This window comes from Sorex fumeus, unplaced genomic scaffold (assembly GCF_029834395.1).
Source record: "Sorex fumeus unplaced genomic scaffold, SorFum_2.1 ptg000128l, whole genome shotgun sequence".
Taxonomy (NCBI): Eukaryota; Metazoa; Chordata; class Mammalia; order Eulipotyphla; family Soricidae; genus Sorex; species Sorex fumeus.
The window spans coordinates 58,399,748-58,416,870 of NW_026606185.1; the positions used below are offsets into that span (position 1 = coordinate 58,399,748).

Genomic DNA, 17,123 nt, shown 5'->3' on the forward strand with positions numbered 1-17,123 from the left:
CACTTTTATTGGCCTGTGAGTAGGTCTCACCAGATTGTGCTTCAGAAACTAAAGAATTGATTTATACAGGTACTGATACTATTCTCACCATTTTTTTCCCTCACCATGTTTTTACCCTAATTTTAATCTATTAAGACTGGCAAATGTACCTAGCTTGTAAATGGCTGTGTGTAGAATAGGTCTAAGTGTGGGCCACTATTTTCTTATTTTAAAGTATAATTGTTATTACTATGCCAAGATGTTATTGGTTGACCATTGTGATTGGTTTCTGTTTTATTTCCTTGTAATTTTGCTTTCTGAGGTTCATTTTTTTTTCCAATCTTCATCGATCAACAACTTTATTACAGTGGCCGTGGGGGAGGGGCGGCATGTCCTCCCTTCTTCCCTCAGTGGCCCTACTCCAGGCACTCTGCAGCTTGAGAATGCGTTTCAAAGTTTTTTGTTGTTTTTTATTTTTATTTTTTTGCTTTTTGGGTCAATGCTCAGGAGTTACTCCTGACTCTTACTCAGGAATCACTCCTGGAGGTGCTTGGGGGACCATGTGGGATGCCGAGGATTGAACCTGGGTCAGCTGCGTGCAAGGCAAATGCTTTACCCGAGCTGTGCTATTGCTCCGGCCCTGGGTTTCCAAGTTTTAACTATGATCCAGTCACTAATGTTTTCAAGACAATTTAAAAAAATGTATTTTTTTTTTAAAGACATTGGTGAGACTTCCAAAGGATGGGGACAGGAACTTTCTTCTGAAGCATGTGGTGCTAAAATAAGGGACCATGGGTTATTATGTTCCTGAAAAACCAGACAGCCCTGAGTCTGTGTCTTCATCTTGGAAAGACTTTAGCTTTTTTTGGTGGGGGAAGGGCATAAGGGGTGGAGGAGGACATCCCCCATGGTGCTCAGGGATCACTCCTGGCAGACCCGGAACCATATGCGGTGCCGGGGATCAAGCCTGGGTCGGTCATGTAGAAGGCACACTCCCTCCCTACTGGACTTTCTCCCCAGCACCCTTGGAGGGGTGTTAGCAGGCTACTGAACCTCTTGAAAGTCCATTGTCACTTGTGACGTGTCTGTTCTAAGACTGGAGGTGCTCATGTAAGTCATTCTCATTTGGGTGACAATCCTGGGTTTGGTTGAGCTGTTCTTCCTTTCCCGGCACTCAATACGTGCTTGTAGGCGTCCCTTGTTCCCATGTCACGGAGTGACTTTTCGTTTCCTTGTTTCCTTACAATGGTTTCATGGCACTCATTAGGGATGAGTCCCCCGTCTCTGTCGCATCTGTTTATTATACAAGACACAAATTTCAATCAACAGCAACACTACCTTAATTCCCTAGAAATTGTCCTCCTTAATAATATGCTTCTCTTGCATGCTGGGGTTTTCAGCTCTCGCAGCAGTTGAAACTGCGTCATTGGTTTCTGGAAATTTGTGGGTAGATTATAGAAGGGCTGCATAGTTACCTTTGCAAAGCTGTTGGCAGCACGACTCCAGTGGACCAAGCGGGGGGGAATTTCACCCCATTTATTGCTTTACATATAAATTAAGGGGTGGTACAGCTTAGATGCTTATTTATGAACACTGAAAATTATGTTTCAGTGTTTTTTTTTGTTTGTTTGTTTTTTGTTTGTTTTTTTTTTTTGCTCTAGAGGCCAAAAGCAAGCCAGAATTCTTTCTAACTAAGATAGCACCAACACGTATGTTTTTGTTCAATTTCTACCGCGAAAGAGTTACACAGATTCCCCTTGTTAGGAAAGTAGGGTCAAGTCTCTGTGAACCTAATTTGTTTATAATAAAAAAAAATTCGAGCAATTCTGTGGCTATGTCAGAAGTATGGAAATGGCGATAGCACAGCCGGTAAGACGTTTGCCTTGCATGTGACACACCGAGACCGAGTTTGGTCCCTGGAACCCTGGCACCTTGAGTCCCCTGAGCCTGCCTGGAGTAATTCCTGAGTGCAGAGTCAGGAGTAACCCATGAGCACTGATAGGTGTGGCCCCCTTGAAAAAAAAAAAACCAAACAAACAAACAGAAAGGAAAGTGTGATAATGCAGTATTTGCTTTGCTGAAGGCTAGAGATAAGATCTGAATCAGCTGATTGAGGAACCCCCAAGTGGACTCAAGTGACTCTCAAGAAAGAGGCCACTTTCGCAGCTCAGGTAGAGAAGGGTACACCAAGTAAAGGATGTTTGGAGGACTCGCTCGGGATGCGAGATGCATGCTGGAAGTAGACTATAGACCAAACACGATGGCCACTCAATACCTCTATTGCAGACTACAACACCCTAAAGGAAAGAGTGAGCGAAAGGGAATGCCCTGCCACAGAGACGGGGTGGGGCGGGGGGATGGGGCGGGGGTGGGGTGGGAGGGCCACTGGGATCATTGGTGGTGGAGAATGAGCACTGATGGAGGGATGGGTACTCAATCATTGTATAACTGAAACGCAAGGATGAAAGTTTGTAAGTCTACAACTGTACCTCATGGTGTTTCACTAATATATATATATATATAAAAGAGGCTGCCTTTCAGGGGCTAAGTGAGAACCAGAAAGCACATGGGCAGGTCCAGTGACCACCCAGAGTCATCAGGAGTGCCCTCTGACAAGTGGGGAGGTCCTTTGTTCCACATACCTGAGAATCTCTCCCCAAAGCGTGGGGGTGGGGTCAGCAGTAACTGGAACTGGCTGTGTGCAAGGAGGGGAGAAAGGACAGTATCTTAAAATAATTTTAGAATCTGCAGATTTGCTCATCTGTTTTGACCTCTTAAAAAAATATACCTGTAATTCACAACATCATCATCACTATTTTATGCCAAACCTCCCCGCCCCACCCCCCCCTTTTTTTATCTTGTAAAACAAGTGGGATCTGACCATTATGTGACGCTTTTCCAAGGAAAAAGTTGTGCTGAGTTTTTCCTATTTCCTGATGGATTCCCAGACACCGGCAAGTCCTACAGAAAAGAAACACGATTATGTTTGAAAAGAGAGAATTGATGGCATAGACTGCATCATCATAATAGTGCTAATTTGGCCACGATTGCTTTTTGAGGGGTGGTACTTATCACAGGGCTCATTTCTTGGTGTCTATTATTGTTTCATTTGGTCCAGATGATGGTTCCGTGAGAACTGGTCGCTGCTGCTTTGCATGTCAGACCCAGGAAGGAGGCCCTGGTGGGGACACAGAAGTGTGTGCCGGTGGGAGGCAGTTGGGATTTTGGAGGGTTGAACTCAGCCCGCCTTGCGTGCTGCCGCCGAGTCGGTGGCTTTTACTCCAGTTTTGACTATTTTTGTTATTAATCTGCCAAAGTAAAGATATTTCTGCCTACATAAATATTTTCTCTATAAAAATCACTTGATAGAATGAAACAGATTTAAATTCCAAATTCTATCCTTCCATATTTCTCTATTTCTAATTTTTTTTGAGAATTGTGCATTGCTCACTCCTATAAATTAGAAGACCATCTATTACTCTTCTATATATAAGAACCACAGTTAGTCTTTTGATATTTTCAACTCTACTTATTTCTTTACTTTTTAAACTTTTTTTATTGAATCACTGTGTTAACTCTACTTACTAGTTTATTCTTTCTACCCTTTAAATCTCCTCCCTCCCTCCCTCCCTCCCTCCCTCCCTCTCCCTCCTCCCCTCCCTTCCTCCCTCCCTCCTTCCCTACCTTCCCTTCTTCCTCCCTCACTCCGTCCTCCCTTCCCTTCCTTCCCTTCTTCCTCCCTCTCTCCCTCCTCCCTTTCCTCCCTCCCTCCCTCCCTCCCTCCCTCCCTCCCTCCCTCTGCCCCTTCCTTCCTTGCCTCCTTCCTGTGCTTGGTGGTACTCCTGATTCTGTGCTCAGGGATCATTCCTAGTGCAAGGCAAGTGCCTTAACTCCTGTTCTACCTCCCTGGTCCATATGTGATTATTTTGTAGGTATAGTTACCTATACATAATGTATCTTCAGTTTATATTATAGCATTGAGTTTTTCTTTCAGCTTCTCCTTATTAAAGTAATTCGGGAGGATGGGAGCAGGCAGAGCTCAGGGGGCCTGGGGCCACTGCTGGCGATTCTTAGGCAAGCTGGCCGAACATTTCAGTGCTCAGGCTGGGTGACGGGGCCACATCCTGCCAGCGGTGCCCCTGGGGGCCTTGTGGTGCTGAGGGTGGGATGGGGGTCACTATTGGCTCGGCCTTGGAGCTCTCTCTCTCTGGCCCCATGAAAGCCTGTATTTCCTGTTACCTGGGTGTACCCTGTTTGCTTAGCAATGCTTCTGTTTGGGACATGCTGCTTGTTCCCTGCTTGAACTTTGTCAGCAGGGCAACATTGTACTTTTTCGGTTTGGTTCATTTTGAGTCTCACCCAGCCATGCTCAGGGCTTATTCCTGGCTCTGTGCTCAGGGATCACTCCTGGTGGGGCTTGGGGGATCGTATGGGATACCAGGGATTGAACTAAGATTGACTGTTGTGCATGACAGGTAACACGTTCACTGTAACTAACTTTCTGGCCCTAATGTTATTTTTCTTTATGAAAAAGATTTATTCGTTCCTTTACAGATATTTCATAAATAATTTTTATCTCCATTTTTTGAAACAGGTTTCTAATACTGGTATTTACCAGGTTGTCCATAAGACAGTTGTTTTAGGCATTAAATGTCCCACCAGCAATCCCAACTCCAATCTGCCCTTCCCTCCACCAGTGTCCCCAGTTTCCCACCCTGCCCCTTTACAGCCACAATCAAATTTACCTCATATTGTTTGTTACAACACTAAGGCAAAGGGAACCATGAGAGCTTAGATCCATAGTAGTCAATTTGTGAGCATTGTTACACCTCACAATGTGTCACTAAAGCCGCTGTCGGAGGGTCTCCTGGACTGGTTGGTGCCGGCTGAGGTTCTGCGTCCTTGTTTTCTCTGAGCCTGGTGTCTCCGTGCAACTTCCCTGTGAGATTCACTGTGATCCTACTGGGCTGACAGTGCTATGAAATTTGGAGGTGTCATGTGACCAGGTATGTGGTTGAGTGGTCCAAGAGCTCTAGATCTGGAACTGTTTGGCGGTCTGAGGAGGTTCGGTTTTCTGTTGGGTGCGGCTATGGGCTTCTGTGTCTTTGGGCAGAAAGGCGAAGCTGCCTACCCCCATTCCTGGCGATCTTGGCCCAACTCCCTGGGAAGACTCAGTAGGTATCTTGTTCTTTAGGAGATGTGGCACAGGGCCATTTCTCGGATTTCACAAACAACTTTTAGAATTTTGTAAGTTATATGTAATGGTTAAGACTACAATAACATTTAAGACTACGTTAAAAATTTTAAAATAGAGTACCAAGTAATTAAATTAAAGCTGGAGCGATAGCACAGCGGGTAGGGCGTTTGCCTTACAAGCGGCCAACATGGCCGACCCGAGTTCGATTCCTCTGCCCCTCTCGGAGAGCCTGGCAAGCTACCGAGAGTATTCGATATGCCAGACACAGTAACAACAAAAGTCTCCAATGGAGACGTTACTGGGCCCGCTCGAGCAAATCGACGATCAACGGGAGGGCCTTTACCTTTACCTTTACCAAGTAATTGTTTTATTTTGCTTTTTGTGGGGCTATATATGGCAGTGCTCAGGGCTTACTCCTTGCTCTGTGCTCAGGGATCATTCCTGGTTGGCTCAGGGGACCATATGGAATGCTGGGGATTGAACCCAGGTTGGCTCCGTGCATGGCAAGAACCCTACCGGCTATACTATCTCCCTGGCCCAATTTTCTAAAATCATAATTAAGGAAACAACTTTCTATCTTTTTCTTTTTTAATTGGCTAAGGATTTGGGGGAAAAATTATTTTAGACCCATTTGTGGAAATAATATCAACATTTGTAGTCCCCTCCTTTTAAGATAGGATATTTAAAAGTAATAAATGATGCATCTTAACTGCATATTTATGTTTCATAGAAAGAGTTCTGGGAAGTACAAGAAATAATGATGAAGAGAATAGTGGGATTGATTTATGAGTGCAAAAATGCTGGTCATTTATAGCTTGTCTAATGATGAGTATATTTAAAAGCAGAGACAGTAGTGTTTATATACTTAAAGAATATTCAAAGAGATAAAAATGTTTGGGGCAACTAAGAGATTTCTTCTGAAATGACAGGGTGAAAAAGGATAATCTTAGAAAACAAATTAGCAAAAGTAGGGAAAATATAGATAATTTATATTAGGCACGGTTGGAAAGCAGAGCCATCCCCCCAGAGAGCCTGTGGACAGGATCAACTAGCTGTCTCTCATTTCTGTAATTCATGGCAGATGCTTAGGAACAGGTTACATAAGAGGTTTCTGGGAATGGTTTAAAGTGAAGTCTTGTAAAATGCGCAGGGTCAGGCTGGATGACCTAGGTGGTATATTCCGACTCCGTCAGATTCTGCTCCTCAGCACTAATGCACTGGGAGGGTTATTTACTGGCAAGTAAATAACAGACTAACTTGGTTTAGGATCAGAATTCTTTGGAAAAGAATAATTCACCTCAAGACATGCTTTTCTTCTTTTTTGGTTCATTATCTTCTCTGTTCTCATCAGGAAGGGTTATATCTTTATTTTTTTTAATCAAATGAATATTGTCTTTTTACACAGCTAACTATTCAGCTACTTTTTGTTAGCCTTGGATATTCTTGGTGTATAGGCTTCCAGGGCATAATGAGCTTAGTATTTGGAGCGTGAATTCAACTTAATTCTTACCTATAAGGTACTAGCCAAGTGGGGGAGGGTGCTTCAAGCCATGATGGACAAGTCTTGCTCTGTGAAAATAAACCTTCTCAAAGGATGCTCATGGAGATGCCCTGTAAACTCACTTGGTAACAGCGTTTGCTAACGTGGGGTCCAGGAGTTAGAGCCCACTATTCTTTCCTGGCTTGTGGGAAGAAAATGTTCAAACTTCTATCATGTCTTTCCGCCCACCCTCGAAACCTTAAGAAATTGAGCATCTGAACATTTACATGAAGGTGACTGGACCTCTTAATTCACACATCACACATAGCTTGTGATATGAGGGTCCTGCTGCTTGTAGGAGAGGGACAGCATGTGCGTCCAGTGAACGTGCACCTGTTGTCCACATCTGTGTGTGTCCACTGTCATTCACAGCCTCCCAGGATAGACATTGAAGAAGTGTGGCAAATGCTAGTGTCAAGTAACTTCAGAAGGCCAAGTAATATTAGGAAGATGTGTCCTTTCATTTGAAACTGATTTCCACATGGAGTCCTGCTTTGAAAGTTAAAAACCTGTTTTTGTGCATGTTTTACAGCGTACACGATATTCTGGCCCAGAAATGTACACATGCGTACGTATATCAGATCGATGAATCTATCTAAGTACATAGGGAATCGGCGTAATCACACATTTTTTCTCTAAGTCAATGTGTATATGGCTCATAAGGTTTGGAACTTCGATGCTTTTCCAGTAATGGAAAGAGATGAGGCTCCCATTTTTGACTTCTCGCATTATTGAATTCCACAGTTGCTGTGTCTTCAGCATTATCTGATGCAGTGCCCTCATCTGCAGTCACGAACAGGTGACTTTTCCAGGTTGAAATGGAAGGAAGTGAAGTGGCACAGAATGAATCGCATTACAGGATCAGCCAGCGTAGCTGAACTTAATGTTCCATAACCAAGATATCCGGAATTTAAGAATAAAGAAATTGTGTTAATTTAACTCATTTGTGGACAAGCTGGGACTGACCCAGGAAGAAATAGGCGTTTCGAAATATTCCCTAAGAGGTATTTCTTTAAGAATTTTAAGGACAGATAAGAAGAAACCTAGTTAATTGTGTTTTAGCAAATCTTTTAAGTGCTTTCACTTAATGGATAGCTGAGAATTATTTATCATTACTCTGTTCATTGTTTGAATTAAAATTAATACCAGCGTGGTGCTTGAGAATGGTCTTTTTTCCTTTTGCATTTAAGCAGGCTAGACATTTGCTTTGTTTTTACCATTAATTTGTTTTCTCACAGCCTGCAAAGGTAGCCATCAACTCAGAATTAATTAGTAGAATCAAAATTAATGAGGTTTTGCTGTATTGGGTCATTTCCACTCAGCCAGATTTCTTCACACCAGTTCAGACTCGCATTTTCTTGAAAGAAGAAAAATTAGATTTATTTTAATCCATATTTAAAAAGCAGAGAACCATCTTTTCTTCCGAGTTAAGTACCTCTAATAACTGTGCTTTCTTGGACTTAGTAATATTGATTTCTTTTTTTGTTTGTTTTCAGTCTTGATTATTTTGGTTATTTCCAGACTGTTGCTCATTACAGTAAAGCTTAAGTTAACTCTTCAGATGCTTCTCTGTTTCTCTTCCTATTCAGGCTAGGTATATGATTTTTATTTTGGATTAGACCTTTTTTTTTTTTTGAGGTTAGAATTCATCCTTTGCCAATATTCATCATTGCTGCAATATCTGAGCAGAATACAACTATTCTTCACTACGTCTCTATGTATTATGTGAGTTAGAAGCAAAACATCAGCAGAGATGAAAAGCTATGGAATTAGAGTTCTTGGGAATTGTAGTTCTTTTTTTTTTCTTTTCACAAAATGATTTTCCATAATTTCAAAAGTAGATGTCATGCTATTATTTGACATTCACTCTGCATGTTGTTTATTGGTGCTAAATAGTCGTGATCACCTGAGGCAGAACTCTTCACCTTTTTATTTGTTTTTTCTCGATTGTGGATTGGTGGTGTTCCTCAGTGGGGTACCCATTGCTGGATACGCCTTGTGACTGGGAGAGGTGGTGTTCCTCAGTGGGACCAGTCATTTTGTGTCACCAGATATTAAAATGTACTAACAGCTTGTACTAAAGGCCCACCAATAGCAGTGAAAAAAATTGGTAAAATTAATGTCTAAGAAAAGAGCAACTTCAAGAGAACGCCACGTTGCTCAGATGGTAGGAGACTAGCAGGTGTGAGGCCCCAAGTGCTATCCCCGTGCCACAATAATGTGGGCCTGATGGTCCCCAATTCTTCTGATTGTTGGGGACCATCCAGATGAGGAAATCAATCCCTCCCCTAGTGAACCCCCTCTAACTCGCGTCTCAGTTTTCCTCCTCTTTGACAAGGAATGAGATGACTGGACTTAGGGAGTTGTGAGGGGTCAGTGCAGTGCCTGTTAGGGGCGTGTTAGGGGAGCTCATGGCTCAGGGAGAGCATCTGTGTGGAAGTGGCGGCATCAGGACCCACAGGTGTGGAGCGTGTGTGGCAGACCCAGGTCTGGTGAAGGGATGGGAATAGGTGAAAAGGAGTGCTGGTCAGAAAACCTTCTTCTCAGTCAGAGGGGCAGAGAAGAGATTTTTGCGATGTCTTCTCTTCTGTGAGAAGTAAGATGACCTCCGAGGGCAGAATGGTGGTGTGAGGTAGAAAAGTCATCATATAATGTAGTGAGCATCTTTGTGTGTGTGTGTGTGTGTGAGTGTGTAAAGTTTGTGTGTGAAATGATGAATATGCCAAACACAGCAACAACAAGTCTCACGATGGAGACGTTACTGGGCCCGCTCGAGCAAATCGATGAACAACGGGAGGACAATGACAGTTACAGTGAAAAACAAAGTCAGGACTCAACGATAATTTGCAGATATGCAAAACATCCATTGTCTCAAGTCACTGTATGTCATTAGCATTGTATGTCTGGTGACATGTGATTATTTTATGTCAAGTGAAATAATGGAAAATCAGGGCATCACGGGATATATTTTTTACCTTCTCTTATTCTAATGCTGCCTCCATAAAAATAATTTTGTTTGGGATAGTTTGCTACTTTATTTTGGCTTATTGCTTAATTGGAAAAACAAATTTTTCCATGCCATAAGCCTCTTAGCTTGTAATATGTCTTTTTAAAGCAAGAACATGTGTTTTATGTTTCACCTTATCGGGGTTCACGGGGTTCACAAGGGAGCTTAACAAATACTTACTGAAGAGAATGCTCTATGATTTGGGGTAGAGTCTTTTGTTTCTCTGCTTTCCCTCATTGTGTGTGTGTGTGTGTGTGTGTGTGTGTGTGTATGGGGGGTAACTGTATGCTCGCATGCGCAGCTGTGGTGTCTCTGTGGCTAACAGTATTTTATGGTGCTGCTTGTACCCGTGCCCTCGGGGCCCTGTGGCACTGTCATACCTTTTTCGTCAAGATGCTCACTGGGGTCACACACTTTAGTCCTGCCTCTCGGCCCCTTAGAGCAAAGGCTTGGGTGCTCTGCCCAGCCCCAAAGAGCAGCGCCACTGGGGCTGTATTTTCCTCATGTGGGGCTGCTGGGGTTTGAGCTCCTGGCCTCATGCTCAGTTTTGTATTTGCCATTGAGCCATCCTCTGGGTCCCCTCTATGATTTTTGTTTTGTTTTGTTTTGCGGGTCACACCTGGCGATGCACAGGGGTTACTCCTGGCTCTGCACTCAGGAATTGCTCCTGGTGGTGCTTGGGGGACCATATGAGATGCTGGGAATTGAACCCAAGTCGGCTCTGTGCAAGGCAAACGCCCTACCTGATGTGTTGTTGCTCCAGCTCCATCCTTTATAATGTTTTAACAAAGGTTTATAGCACAGTCTTTCTGAACTTAGTTTCCTTTCCTTTAAAAAATTTTTTTTGGGGAGAGCATATCTGGCCATGTTTGGGCTTACTCCTGTCTCTGTGCTCAGGAGTCATTCCTGGAAGAATTCATGAAACCAGAAGGTGGTATTGGGGATTGAGCCCTGTTCAAGCACCTTACTCAAAATATTATTTCATTGGCCCTTCCTTCCTTCCTTCCTTCCTTCCTTCCTTCCTTCCTTTCTTTCTTTCTTTCTTTCTTTCTTTCTTTCTTTCTTTCTTTCTTTCTTTTCCTGTGGTGCCGGGATAGAATCCAGAGCTCCACACGTGTGAAACATATAGTCCACATTGAGCCACATTCCAGCCTTGAACTGAATTTTCTTTTTCCCTGCTATGCATAAACTTTATTCTACAAAATGCTGATTTTTAACAACTTGCCTTATAGATCTGTTGTGACTCTGTGTGTGTGTGTGTGTGTGTTTGTACAGGTATGTGTGTATACACACAGAAATGACTGAGTAACTCTATAGATTGATTTGAAAAAGAAATCATGGTACAGTAATATAGTTTATCCTGAACTTAGTTTTCTTAACTGTTAAATTAACAGTGCTGATTATAGTATTTAAATGATTAGAAAACAGTACATAAAGTGAATACATTAAAAAAATAAAATACCTGAGTTATGAACAATACAGTTGGTTTTATTAATGCTCTGCTTCATTCACATATTGATATAAGTTGTTTACAAAAGCGCACATTCAGAAAGATCAAAATAAAGGTAAATTCTGGTGAAGAAAAGTTGTGAAGAGAGGGCCAATGGGCCGGCCGCCGAGTTCGGGTTCAGAACTGTCAGACCTAGACCCTGCACTGTGGTGGGCTGGAAATTCAGTCCTGAGTTTCCCAACAGCCCAATCAGAGGAGGAACCCATGTTTGGAGGATCCTCCCAGGAAGGGAGATGCATGTTGAAAGTAGACTATGGACTGAACATGTTTGCCACTCAATGCCTCTTTTGCAGACCACAACACCCAAAAGGAGAGAGAGAACAAAAGGGAATGCCCTGCCACAGAGGCAGGGTGGGATGGGAGGGTGGGGGGGGAGGGATATTATCCATGGTGGTGGAAAATGGGCACTGGTAGAGGGATGGGTATTTGATGGGTATTCGAAACCCAAGCACAAAAAATTGTAAATCTACAACTGTACCTCAGGGTGTTTCACTAATAAAAATAAAAAAAAAAAAAAGAAAAGGAACCCATTCTGTGGAGATTTTCCCAAATGTGGGCCTCACAAATGATTTAGAAGATCACCACAGTCAGAAAAACGCAAAGATGCCTGCTCTTATAGTTTCTGTGTGGAGGTAATTCTCTTCACATTGGCGCGTTCAAGTTTCTTGGAAGTCCTGTGGCTCGAATCAGCAACTTTAATAACTACATTTCATTTTCATTTGGTTCACATTCATTTTCTCCCCATCTGCTATCTATCAATGTATCTGGTCACTAGAGAACCAACCAGTGAGCTGACGACATCAAGAGCATCTTCAGCTAAAAACAGTCTATTCTTTGAGGTGAAATTGTGAAGTTGTACAGATTTTTCCTTTGGATTCCATGGAAGGGAATCTCTCTCTCTCTCTCTCTCTCTCTCTCTCTCTCTCTCTCTCTGTGTGTGTGTGTTCCACTATTTATTCCAGAGGGTCGCCTTCTTGATTAATAGCCACACCATCTACAGTAGTGAGTTTCAGATGGCTGTGGAGCTTCAGTCAGTGGGACTGAGTGCCTCTAATCTGAGTCACTAAGATGTTAAGTTTCAAATGGCTTCGAAATTGTCGCAAAGATGTTAAGGACCTAAATTGTGCATCTCCCGGGTTGTGGGTTTCGTTTTGTGTCAACGAGTGAAAAATCTTCCCTGCCTGTGCTTGATTGTTCATCTTATTTCTTGCTCTCAGAAAGAATCGAAGGGCCAAAGTAGAAATGAGCAGAAAAAACATAGCTGGATGTTTAATTGGCTATTGTGTGTGGGTGGAGGTGAAGCCCCTGCTGACATTATAGACAGACGCTGTGAAGCACATCTGCAGATAATATGAACCATGCACGGCTCTTAGGAAATGATTGTGGCTGGAGGACGAGGAGGGCATTGTCTTTGAGCAATGAGCGGTGAGAGCTTGGGTCTAAATGACAGTCGCAGACGGAAGGCCCCTTCGCGCTGAGCAGCTCTGGGCGCCAACAAAGGGAAATTCGCACTGTGGAAAGAACACATAATCACAGATCAATTTTTCCCCCAGCTTGACCCGCTCACAGGTAGCCATCATTTCAGTCAGGTCAGCTTCAAATGCAAAGAGCAGATTTGCCAAAGCGTCTTTTCCATTCTTGTCATGGATTCATTTAGATTTAGGAAGAGAAAAGTGTTGGGAGGAATGGACTGGGCGTTTGGTATTTAATGTAAAGAAGGACTCTTTTGGACATAGCTTCCTAGGGCGGTGTTTTTTTTTTTTTCCTCTCCAGTCAGGAAGGTCTAGATTGCTTTTAAGCTCTGGGGTCAGGATGTGTTTTATTCTCCATGAGAGCCACACTCACCTACAGTTTGTTCTTTTTTTTCAGGCCAGAGTGCAGCACTGTGTCTGTTCTGTGGCCAGTGACCACTCAGTTGGACTTCTGAGTTTACGAGAGAAAAAGTGCATAATGCTGGCCTCTCGCCACCTCTTCCCCATTCAAGTCATCAAGTGGCGGCCCTCCGATGACTACCTGGTTGTGGGGTGCTCAGACGGCTCTGTGTACGTGTGGCAAATGGACACTGGTAAGAACTCACCTTCAGAGATGAAATAGGAAATGATGTCATTGTTTTTTTTTTAATGTAGTAGTACTACTATTTATTCAGTCACTGATTAGGCTGATTCAATTGGGCATGAACTCCACCTTACTTTTTTTTTTCATTTTTTATAATATTATTTATTGAATCACCGTGAGAGCAGTTACAAAGCTTTTGGGTTTAAGTCTCGGTCCTACAATGAAACACCAGTACCTTCACTAGTGCCTATTCTCCACCACCAAAAACGCCAGTATACCCCCATTCCACACCCTCCCCCTTCCTGTGGGACAGATGATTTCCATATTACTCTCTACTTTGATTACATTCAATATTTTGACACCAGACCCACCATTATTATTTGGCATTTTACCCCAACACTCAGATCTGCCGAAAAGGCAACCGTAGACAATTTGTTTTCTATTTCTGGTTATGAATAACATATGATTTTGTGTGGCTGCAGTAGTGGCCACGTGATTTTGAAATCCTGAAATTTTAACAATTAAATCTTGAGGGATTTCTGCCAAAAGCTGCTGGGTTCCGAGTCTCTGGGATCATGGCTATTAAGCAGCTTAATCAGGAGCCAGAGAGGCTGTTTGTGGGTGGCAACTCAGGGTCTCATTGGGACGGGGAGGAAAGGGCTGGCTCCACCCCCATCCCGTGAGGCTCTGAGGGTCTCCTCACTGTGGGCCCAAACCAGATTGTCCAATGGTCTCTGGAGGATGGTGGCCACTGAATTGCCAAGGGGGAGTAGATGGAGGGACAGCACCCTTTCCCCCCGGAGGTGGCCTGGAGACAGTAACCTACTGCGGGGTCTGGTCGCATTTCTGCCAAAAGCCACTGGGTTCAGAGATTTATTTCTGAGTCTCTTGGATCATGGCCATTAAGCAGCTTGATCAGGAGCCAGAGAGGCCATTCGGTGTCTTCTTGGGATGGGGAGGAAAGGGCCGGCTCCACCCCCATCCCGTGAGGACCCACCTGTCTCGTCACTGCGGGCCCAAACCTGACTATCCAGTGGCCTCTGGAGGATGACGGCCACCGTGCTGCCAGGGGGAACAGGCCAAGGCACGAAACCTATTCCCCCCTGGGGTGGCCTGGTGACAGTAACCTACTGAGGGGTCCCGGATGTATTTCTGCCCAAAGCCATTGAGTTTTGAGATTTGTTTCTGAGTCTCTGGGATCATGGCCATTAAGCGGCTTTATCAGGAGCCAGAGTGACCGTTCATGGGCTGTGACTCGGGATCTTGTTGAGGCAGGGAGGAAAGTGCCCAAAGGGCAGGTTCCACCCCCATCCCGTGAGGCCCCACTTGTCTCGTCACTGTGGGCCCAAACCTGACTGTCCAGTGGCCTCTGGAGGATGACGGCCACCGGACCGCCAGGGGGAACAGGCCAAGGCACGAAACCTATTCCCACTTGGGGTGGCCCAGCACCGGTAACTTACTGCAGGGACTGGATGCATTTCTGCCAAAAGCCGTTGGGTTTCAAGATTTGTTTCTGAGTCTCTGGGATCATGGCTGTTAAGTAGTTCGATCAGGAACCAGAGAGGCCATGTCTCCAGTTATATAGCTGAGCCGGAGGTGGTTTGTGGGTGTGTCTCCCACATACCTATCGTTTTGGCCGTTGAGACGTTACTGGGCCCGCTCGAGCAAATCGATGATCAACGGGAGGGCCTTTACCTTTACCTTTACCTTTACTTTCTTGGTAAACTTTGCCCGAAGTTTTTGGGGTCTGTCCAAAGGCACAGCAGCAATTTTGGGGTATTTGGAAGTCTGAAGGAGCCATCAGGCTGCTGATGCACTCGCCTCACAGGTACAGATTGACTTGTTGGTGGCACCATACCCCTGTTTTATTGTTTGTGTGTTTGTTTTTTTAATCTCTTAGAAGCTCAAACATCATCTCTATCAGGGAAAAAAGAATTCAGATGGAAACTTTCTCATCATTGCTTAAAATTTTTTTTTAATTTTATAAAGCAGTTCACAATATTTGATTACATTTAACATTCGAACACCAATCCAACCACCATTACATCTTCCCACTACCGTATTTCAGATGTTTCCACCCTGAACCCCAACTCCTGCCCCAAAGTGGAACTGAAATAATGATCATTGCTTTTTAAACATGTTCTCATCAGGGCTTGGGGCAGAGTACAGCAGCAGGGAGGTGCTTGCCTTGCATGTTGCTGACTGGGATTCCATCCTAGGCACCCCACCAGGTTCCTTGAGATCTTCTAGGATTCATTCCTAAGTGAGAGCCAGAAGTAAGTCCTAGAACACTGCCGGGTGTGGCCCCCAAACCAACCAACCAAATAAACAAAAAATGGTTTTCCCAACGAAATGTTTACATATCCTCCTAGATTTTGTACAATGCCAAGTGCATCTTTAAAGGAGTATAGTTGAAAAAGACAATACACAGAAATGGACAGACACCAGTAAAATATGTCATTTCTATATAATTCATGAGGTGAGCTGGGCAACAGATAGGAAGCATTTTTTCGCCCCCAGTCTCAGATTTAGAAATAGTGATAAAGAGCAGAAAATTTTCTTTTATCTGAACATGATAAAACCACTAGGGGCAGTTAATTAAAGGTGGTGATTGAAACGAAAGTTTTAAGTTTTGGAGAGAATATTTAAGTGCCAAGTTTTAGAAACATTATATATGGGGCATAATACACAACTGTTACTGCTTTGCTTCCGTTCTGGCAATGACACGGTCTGCTGGCTCTTACTCTCAGAATCTCCTCTTCTCCTGGGAAATCTTTTAAGATTGTGATTGAAAATGATTATTTATGATTACTTAAGCTTAGAGCAACACATTTTATTCTACTTTAAATAGGTAGTCACATATCGATGATGGGAACCTTTTTGTACACTCTTTGTTCTACATGTATTTTTACTTAATTTTTCCCCCATTTGTTTTAAATAGTATTTCTTTAAGTCAGTCTGCCTGCCATGGTGTGGTAGGGAATGACTTCATTCTTTTTTAGAAGCAGCCATAGTTCATTAGTGTAATTTTTAATTTACAATCTGTGTTTTAACTGTGGTATATTGACAGTATTGACAAGAAAGAAGCAACATTCTTGAAGAGTGTCAACATTTTTCCCTTTGCACTTTTTCCTTTTCTCTTGTAAATTATACAAAGGGTTCATGTTTTTTGTAGAATTTTATAAGCACAAAAATATTAGAAGTAAGCTGATTCCCAATGCCGTTGCTTAAGTGATAAACCTTTGCCGTTTTCCGTTTTACTCTTTATCCTGTGCATTTTCAAACCCAGAGTTGCTTCATACTACAGATGCAATTTGGAAGCTACTTTTTGGGGATTAGGAGGCACCCAGTGGTGTTCGGGGGCTCACTCCTGACTGTACTTTTAGTCATCGCTTCTGGCGGGGCCCGACTTACACCTTGCTTTGTGTTAGGAATCATTTTTTGCTGGACTGTTTTTTTTGGGGGGGTGGTTGGAATCTCGGGGGTGAATGAGACACATTTGGTGCTGGGGAGTGAACTTGGGTTGGCTGTGAGCAAGGCTGGAACCTCCTTGCTGTACAATCTCTCAGGTCCCTGGACTTGCTTTAGGTCCTTTTTGCTCATTTTGTCTGTTAAGCATCTCCGTCTGCTTGATTTACTCTAACCCCCTGCAGCGGCTGCCTGGCTCAACTGCTGCGCTCTGGCCTGTAGCTCCTTCTAGCCCGCCCTCTTTTCCCCCACCCGTGATTTTTATCTGTAAGATGATAATCATTCCTGTGACATAATCTTGCTGGGAGAAAAAAAAATGAGATAATATTTATGTGGTGGGCAAGCATGAAATAATATCTATCTTTTG

The 17,123-nt window shown here is 43.5% G+C and overlaps 1 protein-coding gene across 1 annotated transcript in view; it reads left to right on the forward strand.

The window, feature by feature from the left end:
* Positions 1 to 17,123, forward strand: part of WDR7 (WD repeat domain 7) — a 352,939-nt gene that overhangs the window by 58,695 nt on the left and 277,121 nt on the right. Inside the window, exon 13 of the mRNA XM_056137959.1 lies at positions 13,103 to 13,298. Within this exon, the coding sequence (XP_055993934.1) occupies positions 13,103 to 13,298 (196 nt within the window). The remainder of the gene's footprint in view (positions 1 to 13,102; positions 13,299 to 17,123) is intronic.